The sequence below is a fragment of the Fringilla coelebs genome, assembly GCF_963513975.1.
Source record: "Fringilla coelebs genome assembly, chromosome: 2".
Taxonomy (NCBI): domain Eukaryota; kingdom Metazoa; phylum Chordata; class Aves; order Passeriformes; family Fringillidae; genus Fringilla; species Fringilla coelebs.
Window position 1 is genome coordinate 63457026 of NC_140029.1, and position 17203 is coordinate 63474228.

Consider the following 17203-nt stretch of genomic DNA (forward strand, 5'->3'; position numbering starts at 1 on the left):
AACTGCATCCTATGGAAAGGACTCACAGTGGAGAAGTTCTGGAGAACTGCCTCCCAAGGGAAGGAAGCACACTGGAACAGGGAAAGAATGCGGGGAGCCCTTCCCCTAAGGAAAAAGGTGCAGCAGAGACAACATGTGATGAACTGACCACAGCCCCCATTCCTTGTCCCCCTGTGCTGCTGGGAGAACAAGACAGAGCAAATTGGGAAAAAATTTAAGCCCAGAAAGAAGGGAGGGGTGGGGGGAAAAAGTTGTAGGATTTAGGTTTTATTTCTCATTATCCTACTGTGATTTGAGGAGATTTCAAAGGGAAATGATAAAACTGCACTCTAATTTCCCGAGGTTTACACCATAATGCTGACAAAGTTGAAAAGTTCTATCCAATACTGTCATGTGACAGCAAGGCTAAAATGAAGGGAAACATGGGCCACAGAGTTAAGACAGATGCAGTAAATCTTAAGGTGAAAGACTTTGAGAAAGCTGTTTGTATTTGAAAATTTCAGAATAAGGTAATTTCTAAAAATATTTAAATAAAATCACTTATGCAAACACATTAACCCAAGAAAAGCCAAAACCGTAACACAAACATTCAGTATGAAGATTTTTTTTTTACAATAAAAATTCTTCTAGGAAGTATATTAAATATGACAGAAGGGGGGAAAAATAGCATCTCACAATGTATATTCAAGGGCATCACATTTTAGAACAATGTCTTAGCCATTTATAAGTGATTCATGAAGAAATTAAATATGCTATTCCATAAGAGAATAATCTAATTTACAGTTTAGACGTAAGGCTTCACCATAACATCTCATACCCTTCACCTGGATCTTTGCTTACCCAAGTTGAGTGACCTGTACTTACTCTCTTACCAGAGTAACAGAGCATGGTGGTCCTCAAACACACAGGCATTGTTCAGGTTTACTTTTTAAGGTTCAACAAAAAAGTATCACTAGAAAATATTCTATTTTTTTTTTAGTCACAATAAAAGCAAATTAAAAGCTAGAAGAAACAGATAAGTTGTATTTGCTGGTCTAAGATTGAGGGAATGGATTGACCTACACTTTGCCAAAAAGAAAGCATCTAGCTGCTAGTTATGCCATTGTATTATTAGTCATTGTGTACAACTGGGAGGACACCACAACTCCAAATCACAGACTACAAACACAGTGCATCCTTTAAAGAAATTACATAATTTCTGTGAGAAAAAGGCTGGGGAAAAAAATAATGAGAACTATCCATCTCCATAGCTATCATAAGTGTAAGAACTATTTGCCTTTCAGAACTCCAGTTTATTCAAAATACTGAATGTAATACTGAAAACAGCAATATCCCTAGTCTTCTTATGCATCAAGTACAAACCAGAGAAAAACTCTGCCTCAAAACACTCATTTTCAACCACGAAACAATGCCAGAAAACTCTTATTTGGACAGCAACACATTTACCTGGTCTTGCGGTTAACGTATTTATTCTGCAGACAGCAGTCACAAATACTTACTAAAAATACAGATATGTTTCCTAAAAGTAAAGTGAGGCATCAAGATGACAAAGCTTTTGTAACAGTGCAGGGTGCAAATTCTCAGTATGAAGACATTCAGAAGATTTGCTGCTCAAAGAGGATCTTTTCAAACCCAGGTGGAGGTGTATGATAAAATTCACTGAACTGACAATCCAGAATGGCACTGTCATCAACTGTAGAGGAGAACCAAAAAGAAGGAATTAGAGAAGGAACACTTACAGTTTGATCCTCTTTTATACCATCTTAGTAAACTGTAGGCTGTGCTCAAACCACAAAGAATTTCTTCAATACATCCATTGCAAATACATAATTAAAATAAATCTCTTCAAAGAATTTGGTATGACCTTAAGCCAGGAGAGCAAACCATCTCTCTTTTCTGCTGTTTACTCGGTAATGGTTCCTTGGTGAAGTCAATGAGAATGTCTAATTTCACTAGGAGTGTGAGCAGAGCTTCAGGCTATTGATTCCAAATTTTCTACTCCATTTCTCCAGAAATTTACAGATTAAGGATGCTACCAGATAAACCTTGCCGGGATGTCACCTCTCCATGTGCATATTTTTCTGTTCCTAATTCTGCTGGAGTTTCAGCTGTCTGCAGTGGCATTCTGAAGTTTACAAGGTTTCACATGTCTGCAACAGTGGGATCAAACCATCAGTTTTAGTATATGATCCAAAGAGAGTTTTGACTGCTTCTTGAAATTGGAAGTTAATGTAGTTTTTTTACAGAACTTCTCCCTGGTTTTGACCCCCTACATAATCTACCCACCTACAACAGCACTTTCAATGTAGAATATAAAAAAGAAACTGATGAGTATTTTCAGAGCAACGCTTTTGTGTACTTCACTAGCAAACTGAAACACCCACCTAGTCAGAAAAGCAAGGTCTCTTTCAAACACAACTTCTGAGATGAACCTGGCAGAATATCAACATTAGTTCAAACAAGAAAAGGTTCGTCTCCATATTTTGGAACTTAGCTCTATCTCAGAGACAAGGTTGGAATTCTTCCCTCCTAGGCTTTGCGAAAACTCCTATCAGTGTGTCTCAGTGTGTTTGTACAGCTCTCTGGTACTTACGCAGCATTTATGTCTTGCTTCCATTAAAGTACCTGAGGTACAGCTGCAGTAGGGAATAAGCTTTAAGTCCATTTTTTTGTTTTATCTTCTCAAACTTGACACTTTGCCTGATCTATCACGTTCCTGTTAAAAAGGTATCTGTAGTTCTAGTATCAATAGAGTAAATGTTTGAGAAACTCTCTTCTGTATAGCCAAATCCTTCCACAGGACTAGAAGTTCACATTAAATTAAGGACACTTGAAATTTATACCAAGCAAGTAGCGTACAAAAACAACCTGAAGGCTTCAAGTTATAGCTGTATGTAGGAGACGTGATAATTATAACGAAATAATGCCCACTTGTGGAAGAAGACCAAAGAGCCTGGCAATGAAAGGTCACTGCATTCTCCAGGCATGGAACTTCTTTAGTCAGAGAAAAAAGATTAGCAGCAGGCTAACATGCCACCGAGTATTTTCTGAAAGCAACCTTCATTCTTCGCGCCGTGTAAGACCCGTTCCAAAAGACAGGAGGCTGCAGCACGCAGTAACTCCGCGGCTGCCGCTGCTGCAGGCTTTGCACGAGGAGGTGCCGCCACAGCATCTCAGCGGCGCCATCACGTGGCTGAAGGACACATCACAACCTGACCACGTAAAACGATTCCACCCCTCGGGCTTGGAAACAAGGGATTCACCAGCTACGTTCATAGCCTTCAAAGACTCTACCACACATCTGGTGTGTTTTCTTCCTGTCCACAAAATTCTGTATCAATCAAAATGTATCAAGACATAAATGGGAACATGCCAACAGTTCATTAGGAATTGCACCCTGAATTAAAAATTATCCCCATCATGTAGCTAAGGGTTATCCTTACAACCAAAATGATTTTGGCTACTTAGATGAGGCTAAGATAAATTGAAGATGGAGCTCCTGGAGCAGTTCCAGAGGGTGGTGACAAAGATGATGAAGGGACTGGAGCACCTCTCCTAGGAGAAAAGGCTGAGGGAGCTGGGTCTGTTCAGTCTCAGTAAGAGATGACTGAGAAGGGACCTCACCAATATCTATGAGTATCTGAAGGAAGGGTGCCAAGAAGGTGGATCCAGGCACTGCTCGGTGGTGCAGAGCAATAGGACAAGCAGAAAAGGGCAGAAACTGCACAGGAAGTTCAAGAAAACACAAACAACAGTTCTATTGCTATGGAACACTGAAGGCATTTATGAAGTATGGGAAATTAAAAGGCACAAATATCAAGCTTCACAGATAAATCAGATTAACCCACAAGTCTGCCATCTGCTTCATTTTTTTTTACCTGTCAACTTTTAGACTGAGTGCAGTAACTCCCCAGCTTGCTGGATGTGGACACTATAAGCAGTCAGTAAGCAGTGCTTTTTTTCCTATTAAGCAGCATTAAAAATGAGGCAAAAATATTCTTTTGTAATTTCCTAGGTTTACATTTTCACATAATTAATTGTTGTAGTTGCCAAGAATAGATGATTGATGTGTGTTACATTTAAGTGAGAAGAATACACAGCTCACAAAACAGAACTGGAATGAAAATATTTTCCATAATGTGAAACAGTTTGAAAATCTCTGACTTACCATAGACCACTGGATAGACAGTCCCCCTGATTCCTGAAGCTGGGCAATGCATGTTCTTGCCATTTAAATATACATTTAATTCTACATGGTCATATGTAATGCCCTATAAAGTACAGAAAATTAACAAAAAAATGCATCAACAAGTTTATACACATAAGACTGCTACTTAGCTTTCTCAGGCAAATTTTAACACCATTATGCAAACCACAGCATCCTAGAAAATCTCACTTGACACATTCCTGCCAAGGACTAGAAGTTAATAAATGACCAGTAACATCTGTATTTTCAAATACTCAGGATTCCTTAATGCCTGTTCTAACTGGGATGCAGCACAGTACTGCACAATACACTTCACATCTTACTGAGTTAAGAGAACAAATTTCCAAACTTCACCACGTTAAAGAAACACAAGATGTTCAATGATTTTGAGTATGAGAAGGTTTGCAATCTTCTTGTTTGTATCTTCTCACTGAAATAACTTTAATAAATAATGACGCTAGGAACCAAGTTCATCCTTCCCTACCTCCATATGGAAACCTCTCTCAGTTCATTTACTCTGCTGGCAGCAACAGACCGTGGTTTCACACACAATGCTATAAATATGCTGACCACAGGGCAGAAAGCAAACACTAGCAAGATAGTAACTTACTTATCTGTTAGCTAAAGGACTTTCCTCACTGCTTTGGTATGTCTGAGTGTGACAATTTGTGTGCTCATGCAGGACTCCAAAAATTTGTTTTCATGACAGAATAAAATAACTTGATACTTATGGAAATGGGGAAGTTAGCAGTAACCCATCAGTTATGTTTTTTGTGATTAGATGAAGCTGTTCAGATCACACTAGTTCACCAAAGCCTGAAACAATCCGCAACCCTTCAAAAAACAATTTCAGAAGGGGATTAAAAGAACAGTATTGTATCTGAGGGTTAAGGGTGGAGATGTCACCCTTAGCTGTTTGCAGCTTCTAAAGATGGCATTTCATGGCTATAGAGAGGCAAGTTACCCAGCGTGAAAAAATAGGGGTGATAAATGGTCTCAATTTCATTGCATTGCTCTTATGTATTTTTGAAAACACCCAAGAGAACATGGAGAAAATGACAATACTAAAAAACCAACACTTTGAACAAAGTCACTTAAGGATGTTTTGAGAAACCTGAAACAGTGAGGTACAAAAAATTACAATTTTCTCTCTATCATTTTTCCAGTGAGCATTACCCCCCTCCCCACTCAATAGCCTCCAAAAACTACAAAAGTCTGGCTAAAAATACAATTAATTTATCACCCAGGGCCCATCTCTGCCCCGCTCTGTCCTTCTAATGATTAACCAGTTAGCTAAGGGTTCTTGAGTTCAGCTGGGCATGGTGCATAGACATGTAATGCATTCCAGCACATTATTTGTTCAGGCAGGTCCCATCTCAAACAATGTAAGATCCTTGTGATGGGAATTATCAGTCAGGTATATACTGCAATAGAGCACCAGAAACTATTTCTCAAACTCTGGTCAAGTCCATCCCTCATTAGGAGCCTATCAACACCAAGACTGAAGTCCACCCATATCCAGGCTGCTGATTCATTCAAAGATAACAGGAGTCTGTATCCCAGCACTTTCCAAACTGGGAGATGCAAACTGAACAATTTGACTTAAAACAGTTAAAATTGACTTAGAAGAGAGCTGTAAATAAGAGGCATTTGGGAATAGGTGAGGAAGTAAGAAAGCCTTAAGAAACTCACCACCACATCGCCCTCCTGAGGAAGGCTGTTTGCTGGTAGCCTATTTTTCTCCTCATTGTTATAGTAGAGAGCTCCATCATTTCTTATCACCAGGCTATGGACATCTCGACCAAGCGGAATTTGATTCAAGTTTGCTTTCTGGGTTGCAACTCCTATACCCCAAATCCCTAAAACGTGACATTAACACAGTGAAAAAAAAGATGTTATTTTGAAAACTGACTAAAGCAGGACAGCATAAAGAATTTGTTTTTTAACTAATGCCATGATAGTACTACGAGTAAATATCTCCTGGAAATACCAGAACTATTGTGGGTTAGCTCTGGTAGCCCTGGCAGCTAAGCACCATCCAGCCAGTCATTCTCTTCCCCCAGCCCACGCAGGCCCTCGTGGAATGGATGAAGAGGAAAGGAAGAGCAAAACCAAGAAAACTTGTGACTAAAGATAAAAATTGTTTAGTTAGTAAAGCAGAAGTGAAAGAGACAAGACAAAGTGATGCAATGGCAATCAATCACCAACATCCCATGGGTAGACTGATGCCCAGCCAATTCCCAAGTAAAAGATGGCTAATCTCCCTAAATCCCCCCCTCTCCCATTTATTCCTGAACAAGACAGGTGGTATGTGGTATGGAATATCTCGTTGGCTATTTTGGGTCATCCACCTGGTTCTGTCCCCTCACAAGCTCTTATGCAACCCTAATCGTATTCACTTGAGGGGCAGAGTGAGAAACAGAGGAGGTTTTGACGCTGTGCAAGCCCTGCTCAGCAATTGCTAAAGCATTGGTGTCATCAGTATTGTTTTGTTATCAGTATTGCTTTGGTCCCAAATCTAAAACACACAACCACAGGAGTTGCTAGGAAGGTAATGAACTCCATCCTGACCAGACCCAACACAAGCAGCCACAGGAGACTAAAGGCAAACAGCATCTATCTTGAAAAAGAAGGGTCTCTTGAGAAAGAGAATTGTAACCACTCAGATTAACTTTTATCCCCAGAAAAATATTGAAAACAAACTCTCAGACTGTAGGTGGATACAAAAAATAAATCCAACTAGCATGGGTCTGTAAACAACAAATTTTCCTTTTTCGGCTAGTTAGACTGGTCTAACAGAAAAAAATTAAGTGCTAATATTACAGAACTAGATTTGGTAATATTTTTGAAACTCATACAACACTGAAATAGTCAAATGATGAAAACATGGTCTAGACAGTTACAGCAATATGAAGGCACGAGTGGTTAGAAAACTATTCCAGGATTACTCATCAGTAGCACCCTGTCAAATCAAAAAAGATGACTCAAGTGGGGTTTGAGGTTTTGCATTGAATGCACAAGGTCAGATACTGTTCTGTACTACCATCAATTACTTGTACAACATGACAATGTGTTGATTAAATGTGCTGCCAATCCCAGCCTGACAGGACTGCAAGCATTGAGAGGTTTAAAGTGATGCTGACTAACTGGTTAGAAATAAAGAAAGTGCATCTGTTTTTACTTAATTGTGAAGAAGAGCAGGTAAGTAGGAACAGTAAGTGGCACAAATACAGTAGTGGCTTGGTAACCAGTTCACAGACCACTTGCTGCATGTGAGTGTGCTCTACTGATGTGGAAAACTTCTGGATGTGTGGCATATATAAAACAGATGAGGTAATCTACTGCTGCTGCAGCTGAAGCAGAACATCCATTTAAAGCACTGTACTTCAAGATAAATTAGGCTGACTATCATAGAAGAAATAACAAAACCAATCAAAAGTGTAAAAATTTTACCTATAAGGATATAATGAAAAAAAACCCCAACAAACTGGGACTTTTTGTCTAGAGAAGACTGAAATAAGGCAAATATGTAAGAAACTTATTTTCAGAAGATGAAACTGTAGAAAAATTTATTCTAACAGCAAGAATGAAAAGGTAAGAGTGTGATTTGACTTCAGAAAACTTTACAATAATCAGATAACCCATAGATAACCTCTAATTGACTGTGCAGGGATACTTCTGGAAATCTAAGATTTACTTTAAGTCTTCCACAGTTCTTCTGCCTTGGGGGTAGGAATAGAGGGGAAAAAGGTTCACAGGAACCAGGAGAGTTTATCTCCTGTGTTTCTCAAGTGTTAAGAACATGGACAGACTGTCTGAATAATGTCCATGGATGAACAACACCTGCAATGGATTCTTCCCAAAATAAAGGGTAATAAAATTGCAAAGTTAAGATGGATATGGGCTTACATGTAGCTCAAAACTAACCAGCTAGCTGGACTGCAAGGTGTTGTGGGCAGATTTGTGTTCATGTTGCCTGCACTCTGACCCACCCGAAGGCAAACAACTCTTACCCAAAAAGTTTCAGCATCAAGCTCCAGCTAGTACATAAGGCCTGCCTCTGGACTAACACTGCTCTTCTTCTTCCCTCCCCAGATACACTTAGGGAAAGCACAGCTTCATTTTCAGAGTGTCTGCTAGCAGCTTTTAAAAATACAGGCTGACTTTTCATGCCAGAATACAGGCAAGCCTGGAGCGCTCTCTGTAGTGGTGAAGCTGACCATATTTGTAGGAGCAAATAAAGGAGCAAGGTGCTGAAAGGCTCCTCTGGATAAGGCAGTGTCAGAGTAAGTGCTATACACTTGATCTCAAGAGCAAAGGGTAGCACAAGGAGTGTTACCCTTACTCAGGCAAACAGTGCTGGCTAAGTGAAAGTGAGGGTAGACAAATAGATACAAATATCACTGGATAAGCTGCACTCCTTAAAAAATACTTCATAGCTACAGTGCTTTATGTGGTCATAAGCATTAATTGAGGAAAAATAATTTTGAAACAATGCCACCTGAAAAACATGCCTAAAACAGCATACAGAACAATGTGGGGGTTTAGTATTTGCACTCCTCTAGTAACACTGACTATTATTTTTTAACATTTTAGAGTCAGAATTAAAAAAGAAAAAAAAAAAATCCTTTCACACAGTAACTTCTAAATCTCTCTAACGTTCACAAGTTCAAGGATGCAATTAGAAAGATGCATGTGCTGAGCCTTTGAGATACTGCCACCAGCAGGCAATGTAACATACCTCCCAAGTGTAAAGTCATATATTTTTTGCTGACTAACCTGTGGACTGGATTTTAAACTCGAAATAGCTCTTGTTCTGATGCAAAGGTGCATTGGCTAAGCATCCTCCCGTGCCACATATTCTTCTGCCATTTTTAACAATGACGACATCTGTTCCTGCAAGTAGAAGAAAAACCCCCACAGAACTTCAAAACATTTTTAGAAACCTGAAAGCAGCCCTCAAAAGCCCTAAACATTGAGACCAGGTTTTGTTACTTCTGCCCCAAGTAAAAGCTTCATTAGTCTGCGAGAAATATGATGATGGGCTGTGCTTTGAAGCAAGAGAAGGAAGGTTGTTTACAGTCTAGTTCATCTTTCCACTAGGTTTTATTTATTTAAAATCTATAAGCTGATCTAATTTTCACCTCTCGGGCTTTATGGCACCACGCTGATTACAACCTTTGCTTTAGCCACATCAGAAGCATAACTTACAATTTAGTCAGAAAGGGTTCACTGTGAGACCAAAGCCCTGTACTCTGTTCTCTAACATCCGAGAAAAAGCATTCTGCAACAAGAAGGAAAAGCATATCGGGTAGAAATGATTGATGGAATTGCAAGGTGTTCAGTTAGTCTCTGAAACAGTCCTTCTATCAGAAATGTGCCTGCCAATACACAGAGCAAAAAAAAAACCTCTGCTAAGTTTTCCTTCTCCATCGGACAACTTCATCTTTAGGCACTGTCGTCATGGCCAAGCACATGGGAGGCTGTGGCGAACAATTGTGCTCGAACACTGGACCGTACCTATTCCTCCCCAGCTCTCTCCCCGCTCTGCTGCTGCTGGCCCAGATCCCCTCCGTCCTCAACACAGCCCGGGCACGGTTCTGTGGATAGCTCATGCCAAGGGTAATCCCAAAAGAGCAGCACGGACAGACTCTGCAGGGCCTCGCTCCTTCTTCATCTCCACTGCCGTAACTGGAGGTGGAGTCTCCGTCTCTGGAGATGTTTAAGGAAAGGCTGGAAGTAGCATCAAGTGCCCTGGTCTGGCTGGCGCCGTGGCGCTGGGGCACAGGTTGGACTCGACGACCTCAGAAGTCTTTTCCAACCTCACAGATTCTGCGGTTCTGCGAGCTCAGCCCCTCGGCTCTGAACCACCCGTGCCCACCCTGACCACGGCAGCCCCCGTCGAGCAGCCTGCCGCCCTCGGGCACCTCACACACTCATTGCGCCCATCCACTTCAGTTAAACACAAACTGCCTTAAACCATTTCTAAACCAAACTTCCTTGGTTTAAAAACCTGCCAATTCCTGCTAAAGAAGTAGCCCCAAGACGACTTTCCCAGCGGTTACCCCCCGTGCCGCGCTCCGGGGCTGCGGCCCTGCCCGCCTGGGAGCCGCCACCCCGCCTCGCTCACCCATGCGCTGCGTGTCCAGGTGCACGGCCGGCATCTCCTTGAGCGGGATGTGCCCGGCGCCGCCATCCCGGCACCAGGAGAAGCAGCAGAACACGGAGGCGGCCATGGCCGGCCGCACCCCCCGCACCGCGCAGGCGCAACGGCCGCCGCCGCACGGCCCGGCCCCGCCCCGCCGCGACATGGCGGGCTAAAGTGAAATTAAATTAAATTAACCAAAAAACAACCCCCCAAAAACCGCCAACACAACATTAACGCCCTGCCCTTCCTCTGGAAATTAAAATCTAGTGGGCAGCGAGTGCAGCCCCTGCCGATCTTTTTCCGCTGTTGTCGCCGTGGCGTGAGGCGACCGGCGCAGCCTCCTAAAGGACGTATTGTACGTACGTACATGCATATAAAGGATAATTCACGTATATATGCATATATACATATATAAAAAAAGAGGACACTGATTATGATGGGCAGGTGGTAGGTATGGCATCAACGAACCTCATCCGTGGGAAGGGACTCCTTCATGGAAATTTACTGCTCAGTTATTCCTGGCGCCAAGAAGAACCCCGTTTATTTCGTTTCCTTTTTCATTTTTTTTCCTCCTCCACCTTTCTCTTTTTTAATTTTTGGAAAAGTCAGGCGTGGCTCACGGAAATGAAAGGCTCACACAAGTGGGCCTGCAGGTGCCCCTGTGAGTTGCTCTTTCTGCTTCTTTTCCAGACCTCTGACCTTCCCTCCCTGAGTCGTAACCCCGGTGTTTGAAGAAGTACACTTTGCTGCCAGAGTACTTCATGTGTTCAAAACCTCTCCGAATTTACTCACTTAAATTCAACTGCAACGACTGCTACGCTGAGCTATCATTGCTGTTATTATTTTGTTTGGCAAAGCACAGTTTGAGGCCAGCCTTGTGTCCCTCTCACAGAGGTAGAATACCGCCCAATAAAAGAGCTGTAACGTGACTTGTGGTCTCTGGGTTACACATGCATTTCTATGTCTATTTCTGCATTCCTACAGCGCACACAGCATCCAGAGCAGGACCCACAAACTGGGCTCCAACAAACACAGTAAATATTGATAACATGACTGTAGAAGCCTACCTGTGCCCACTTCACATTTTATTTATCTACAGAAAAATATCAAATAAATGTGCCACGAGCTGCTGATGTAGAATGTTTTGCAGACAGCAAGTAATTTGATTACTTTCATCTGAAGGCTTTTTTATCTCCAAACCAGTTTGGGATTAAATTGTTGCTTCTCATAATTTCAGTATATTATTATGTGGAATTTCACCTAGAAGGCTCCCTTAACATTTTATTACAGTATGAAGTATGATGTAAGTAATATAACCCATGTGGTACTATGGGTACCATCTGTCTTGTGGGGGCCAGGAGGTTAATACAGATATTCAGAAATCCTTGTTAAAATAAACTTTCATAGCCACAAATCTCTTACTGGTCTGGATGGGCTGTATCAGTCACACTTACCCCCTTTTATTGAAACATGAGGTGAAGTGCTGTCTTTCTCAAAATCGTGCCTAAAACCAATCTGTTTTTAAGAGCAGCTTTAAAATGTTCTTCCTTTTTTTTTATTGGACTTACTGTTACAGCCCATAAACATTTGGGGTCAAGAGCTCACTTCCTTAAAATATGCCAAATGGGATTAGTCTTGAACTTCCAAGAAGTAAATATTAGGTGGAAACTGATGTTTATTTATTTCATATGGAGGGCATCGGGATTCTTATTGGTAGCTTGTCGTTCACAAATTTAGTCTCATTTAAGTCACTGTGGGATTTTTATTGCCTGTGGGTTTGTTACAGTAAATGCTAAAAGATAAATGTTAATATAATTTTTAAAAGAAAACAGAAAAGAAAAAGAAAACTTAGCTAGAGATTTAAGCTCTAAATTACTTTCTTGAAGGGTGAGGTGAACAGTTGCAGCAGGATAGCACTGTCTTTGAAAATGTGCTTGTCTGGCTGTTTATAGAGTGTGTAAGCACCAAAAACTTTACAGTGCACAAAGAACTGCCCCAAAGAAATAAAGATCTTGCCTTCAATATTTAGAAGTATAATTGTGCTTGGTAATCAAGGGTTAATTCAGCTTCTGCCTTACTTGAATGTTCATTTCTTTTACTTGGGGTGGCCAAGTATTTTGGACCCTCCCACACTGGATGCAAAATTATGCTCAGCATGCCTAGACATGTTTGCTGCTTGCAGTGTTTTAACTTTATTTCCTTGAACAGTAGCAGCAGAAACATTTTTTCTAGGAACCATGCTAGTAGAACACAACCACTCCCATCCATTTCACAAATGCAGACTTATCTGGAGGACCTGCTGAAGGAAAATGATGGTCATTGATTTGCTTCATTCTCTGGCTTAGAGCTTCATTCACAAAATACAACTGTCTCTCATTAGCCCTGAAAAGTACAGCTACTGGCTTCAGTCAAGTATGTTTCCAAAAGGTTCCCTGATATGCCAAATTTGCAGGAGAGGGCAGCTCTCTCCCATTGTGGCAACACACATTACAACAGTGTAATACATGACTAATCTGTTCTCAGAGAGATAATTCCTCTTTGTCCTGCAAGTAAAAACCAATCGGACTTGCTTCCCTGCTGCTGCATGCTTTGTGGAGGCATTTACACCTGTGAAAACCAATGTAAAAAAGTAGTTATTATGTATGTTGGAATGGATTTCGTAATGTCTCCATGCAACTTGCACAGAAGTAAATGATGGTGCAGGACTGGAAAATCAAGGTTTGTTTATTGAAAGCAGTCCTTCCACTCCCAGGGTCAGGCCTGTGGTTTGGAAGATGATACAGACAAGGTCTCAGATGAAAAACAGGTTGTGCTTTGTACTTTTGAAATCTTCACCATAATGTAGTTCTTGTGAGGATTAACATTCTGTAGGAACTCCTCTGTTTTACACAGTTAATCTGACGTTTGCTAAATCCAAGAAGAAATTACATATGGAAATTAATTTTATTCCTTGTTGTTCTCTTTGCTTTGGAGGTCATTTCTCCTTTCCTCTTTATGCAATACAAGCATAACCCCCTGGAGCAGAGCTTTCATCTATAGGCAATCCCAAACCTCATTAAAACTGACAGGGATGCTGGCCATGCTTGGCTCCAGGAAGGAGCAATTGGGTTGTTTTATGGCATAAGATACCTAAAAACGAGAAACTGCTGCCCATGGCACAGGGGTGCGTGGCCAAGTGCTAAGATGAGCTAACTTGAATGAGCAAGCACTAATTTGGGGAAAGCCAGGGAGACTTTTCTAGGGACTGCTTGTGAGTACAGCAGCAAGAGCACAGATTGGTTGCAGCTGTGTTTGCCTGTGTGCATGTCTGGGACCGGAAACACCACGCAAGAGCCAGCAGACAGTGGGAGAAGCAGTGGTGTATGGCCCTGAGAAAAAGCCAAGGGACAGCTTCTTCTGGGCAAGCATCCTGGCTGGAGCAGCAAACTTGGACTGCTGCACAGTTCTCCCTCCCATTTGCTTCCTCTGCGTGCAAGGAAATGGGACGTGGCTGTACATTCTTTGTAAATAAATAGGATTTTGCTAAGGAGCTGACTGAATTCATCATCGATTCCCCCCCCCACGTCCCTCTGCAGAAAAATCTGGCAAAGTGCTGAATATTAGTTAACTGTGTAGGTCAAAGTTCTGCATGCAAAACTACAGAGCTTTTCAGTACTGCTAAAATAGTCAGCAGAGACCCTGCAGATATCAAGGCAATCTCTGAAATTCAGACCTCAAAACAGCAGTTGATCATTTCAGTTGCTGATGATCCTTCATGGATTTTTAATGCCTGGTATTTCTACAATCCATATTAAAAGTAGCTTTTATGGAACGATAACAAGAAACTGCTTTCTCTGATCCCTTGTTTGGAATGTTTAATATAGTCCAGATGTATCTGTTGAAAAGAAATGTAGTCAGATACAATATAGTTGTGAAACATTTATACATCAGTAAGGTGGAGCTGTTTTGAATAATTTATTTATTTACATAATCTTGCAGTCTCTTCTTATCAAGCTGCTCTAAGCTCTTGCAGATTTATGTCCATAGTTTGGTACCCACAGTGACTACATTAGCCACCACAGATTGAGAGTATGCTCACCCCAGCCCAGCTGAATAAAGCAGAGTCCTTCAAGAAGTCTCTGTCCTGAAGCTGGAGTGTATTCTGTGTGTGCTCTGACACCTCTGTAATGGGACGTGAAGCCTTAGCATTAGTGGGAAGGCAGGTTTGCAGCCAAGGATTAGACTGTAAAATGCCCTCAACTCACCTCTTTTTCTGGAGCTTCACCCCAGAAGACAATTAAAATCCAACAGGTCTTTGGTTCAGAGGTGCTTTACTGATGTGGAATACAAATTTGGGAGTAAAAAAAATGCTGCTTTTAACTCCAGCTATATTTATCAATCAGTTCTCCTCCAGCAAAGCACAGCGGGTGCCTGGAGCCTGGAATGAGCAGCTGGTGTGGCCGAGGGCAAGGCTGTGTTACTTTTGGCAGCAGTGCTGGCAATAGCTGGCTGGAAGCATTTGTGAAATTATGGCCTGTGGGGGCACTTCTGGTTTATGCTGACGTGTGTGTAGGCTGCCACCAAAACCGGCCCTCTCACTGGCTCATCCTGGTGCTGGTGTTTGTTCGGCTGCAGGATCAGCTGGCTGCCAAAATTGATCCTGCTGGAAACTTTTTTTTTTTTTTTTTTTTTTTTTTTTTTGGTAAACTGGATTAGCTTTCAGCTCTGTTGGCAAACTGGCTTAACATGTGGCTGCATGAGTGTCATAGCCAGCAGAGAGAAGGCATCAGGAAAGCATGACTAAGGAAAGGGGAAAGGATAGGATGATGACTTTTGCCAGTAGCACAGTTTTGTCTTGGCTTAACCCCCCGAGAATCTGCCTGTCAGGGTAGAGTTACCTGTTACAACTTGAGTCACGTTAATGGCTTGCTTCCATGGGATGAGGAAAGTCTTACTCCTCGTTTCCTCGCTCTTCTGACGTTAGACTGGGTGATTGTCTAATCTTGCATTGGACTGATTTAACTTGTTGAATCAGCACAAAACTCACCTCAACAAAGAAAAGGCAATAGCATTCTGCTTACTGCGTAGGTCGAATCAGCTCAATAGAGCATCTGCAGAGGCTGGCAGAGCTGGGACAGGCAAGGGGAGTAGTAGCTGTCAGCTCTGAGGTCGCTGACTGAACCACAACTCAGAGATTCAGTCTCAGAAATCTCCTGGCATAGTGCTTATTAGAAGAGCCTTGATCTGAGTTCTCTTTGTAGTTTAAAGATGACAGTAGATGAATGCCCTTTGTCTTACAAAAAATATGGTGCTTGTCTTGAAAATCTGGAAATTACCACTATCATATAATTCCTTCCAAATTTCTACCCTTGTATTTTCAACCTTCCCATAACTAAGTGGTCTTTATCCTAACACCTCCTTTCAAGCTGGGCCTCTCCTTTGAGCCTAGATTTCCCTTGGCTTTGTTTATCTCCACAGATCTACAAATGTTCTTTTCCATCAGCCAGAGCTTTTCTCTGAAGCTTCCACAACCAGCCTTTGATGCTGCCTTGGGAAGACACTGTGCTCTTGGATGCAGGAATGCAAGCTCATAAACAAACTGCTACTGAAAGTGGTGCTATTGAAGCAGAGTTTAAAAGTATAGAAAGATGGACTTGTAAGTGTGCAAAATGGTTGTGTGTGACTCAGTCAGATAAGAAGTAGAAGAGTGACCAAATTCTATTTGATTATGCTCAGGACAGCCGTTGGACAGTTAAGTAGGGTGCTGGCTAGGCAGTGTTTCTATGCACCAGGCACAGAAATCCTGCTGTGTGTTTGCCCAGAAGTTTAGGCTTTCTTCTTTGACAGAAGAAATCAAAGATAAGGAGGAACAAGAACATTTTCAAGTGGACCTAATGAAGAGGCATTATCCCAGGTGGGCAGGCAACCACTCTTCCACCCATTCAGCTCCTTCTTTATTTATAAGGGGACAGAGTTGGACCAGCCCAAAGAATTAATAGAGAATAAAATGAACTCTAAAAGTACATTAAAACGTTGTATGAGAAATAGATGGAAATAATGAGCAAGAAATCTAAAATGCCATGTTGCCGTTAATCTTTAACCATAAAATTATAGAGAAGATTAATAGGACCCAGAAGTTCTTGATATAAAAGTGACTGTTGGGAAAGTGTAGACAAGAGCTACTCAGCAAATTTAAATGCACAAGCATTGGGATATCAGTTGAAAGCAGCTTAGGTGGCTGAGGGAAAATACCTGGAATTACTTGTTTTTAATAAACAGCAAACAAGATACTGGACAATTAAGAAGAAACAAGCAGGATGTTGAAATACATCTGAAGGTCTCGGTTGCTTTTGTGCAGCAACTCTACCTGCTGGGGCTGTTCTCCAGTGGCTAGTGGAAGAAATGCCTCAGTGTGTAGGCATTCTAAAAGGGATTTTCAAAAATGCTTGTCCTTGGTCAAGCTGTTCCAATTGAGTTCAGCTGAGCAGGCAGGCCAGCTTGGGTGGGGCAGCAAGGAGAGAAGGTGAGGAGCAACTGACTGCAGTGAACTGGGGAAGGGTAAACTTGGCACATTATTGAATGGCTTTTAAGATCCAGATTCCTAAATAATGAGAAGAAATATGTCAGATGTGCAAGGGGGCTTCATTTGATAGAAATACAGTCCGATTTGTGATGTTCCTTGTGTGGGTAGTCCTGGAGGTGAAGAGTCTCCCCTGTGCTGATGAGTGATGGGACTGCAGTGGGTGCAGAGTAGGGGAGTGAAGGGATGCAGGAGGCAGAGTATGTACATTTGAGAAGAGCTTTTGATGTAGTATTTCACAAAATCTAACTTGAAAATAAGTTCAGTTTGACTTTGATGTGAGACCTGT

At 41.7% G+C, this 17203-nt stretch overlaps 1 protein-coding gene across 1 annotated transcript; it reads right to left on the minus strand.

Annotated features, from left to right (window-relative positions):
- Positions 1-456: 456 nt before the first annotated feature.
- SPRYD7 (SPRY domain containing 7) lies at positions 457-10460 on the minus strand. The gene is made up of 5 exons (XM_084226316.1): positions 10338-10460; positions 8987-9103; positions 5900-6066; positions 4169-4271; positions 457-1693 (listed from the first exon to the last, which is right to left on the minus strand). Exons 1-5 carry the CDS (start codon positions 10441-10443, stop codon positions 1596-1598), a joined length of 591 nt encoding a protein of 196 aa, XP_084082442.1. The 5' UTR covers positions 10444-10460; the 3' UTR covers positions 457-1595.
- Between the last annotated feature and the right edge of the window lie 6743 nt (positions 10461-17203).

What these genes read in the sequence shown, in the direction of transcription:
- SPRYD7 (XM_084226316.1), bottom strand. Translation starts at nt 10,443, where the DNA reads ATGGCCGCCTCCGTGTTCTGCTGCTTCTCCTGGTGCCGGGATGGCGGC. An exon ending in CTCAGGAGGGCGATGTGGTG is followed by an intron (nt 4,272 to 5,899) that starts GTGAGTTTCTTA and finishes TGTACTTTATAG; the next exon opens with GGCATTACATATGACCATGT. An exon ending in TGTCTATCCAGTGGTCTATG is followed by an intron (nt 1,694 to 4,168) that starts GTAAGTCAGAGA and finishes TCTCCTCTACAG; the next exon opens with TTGATGACAGTGCCATTCTG.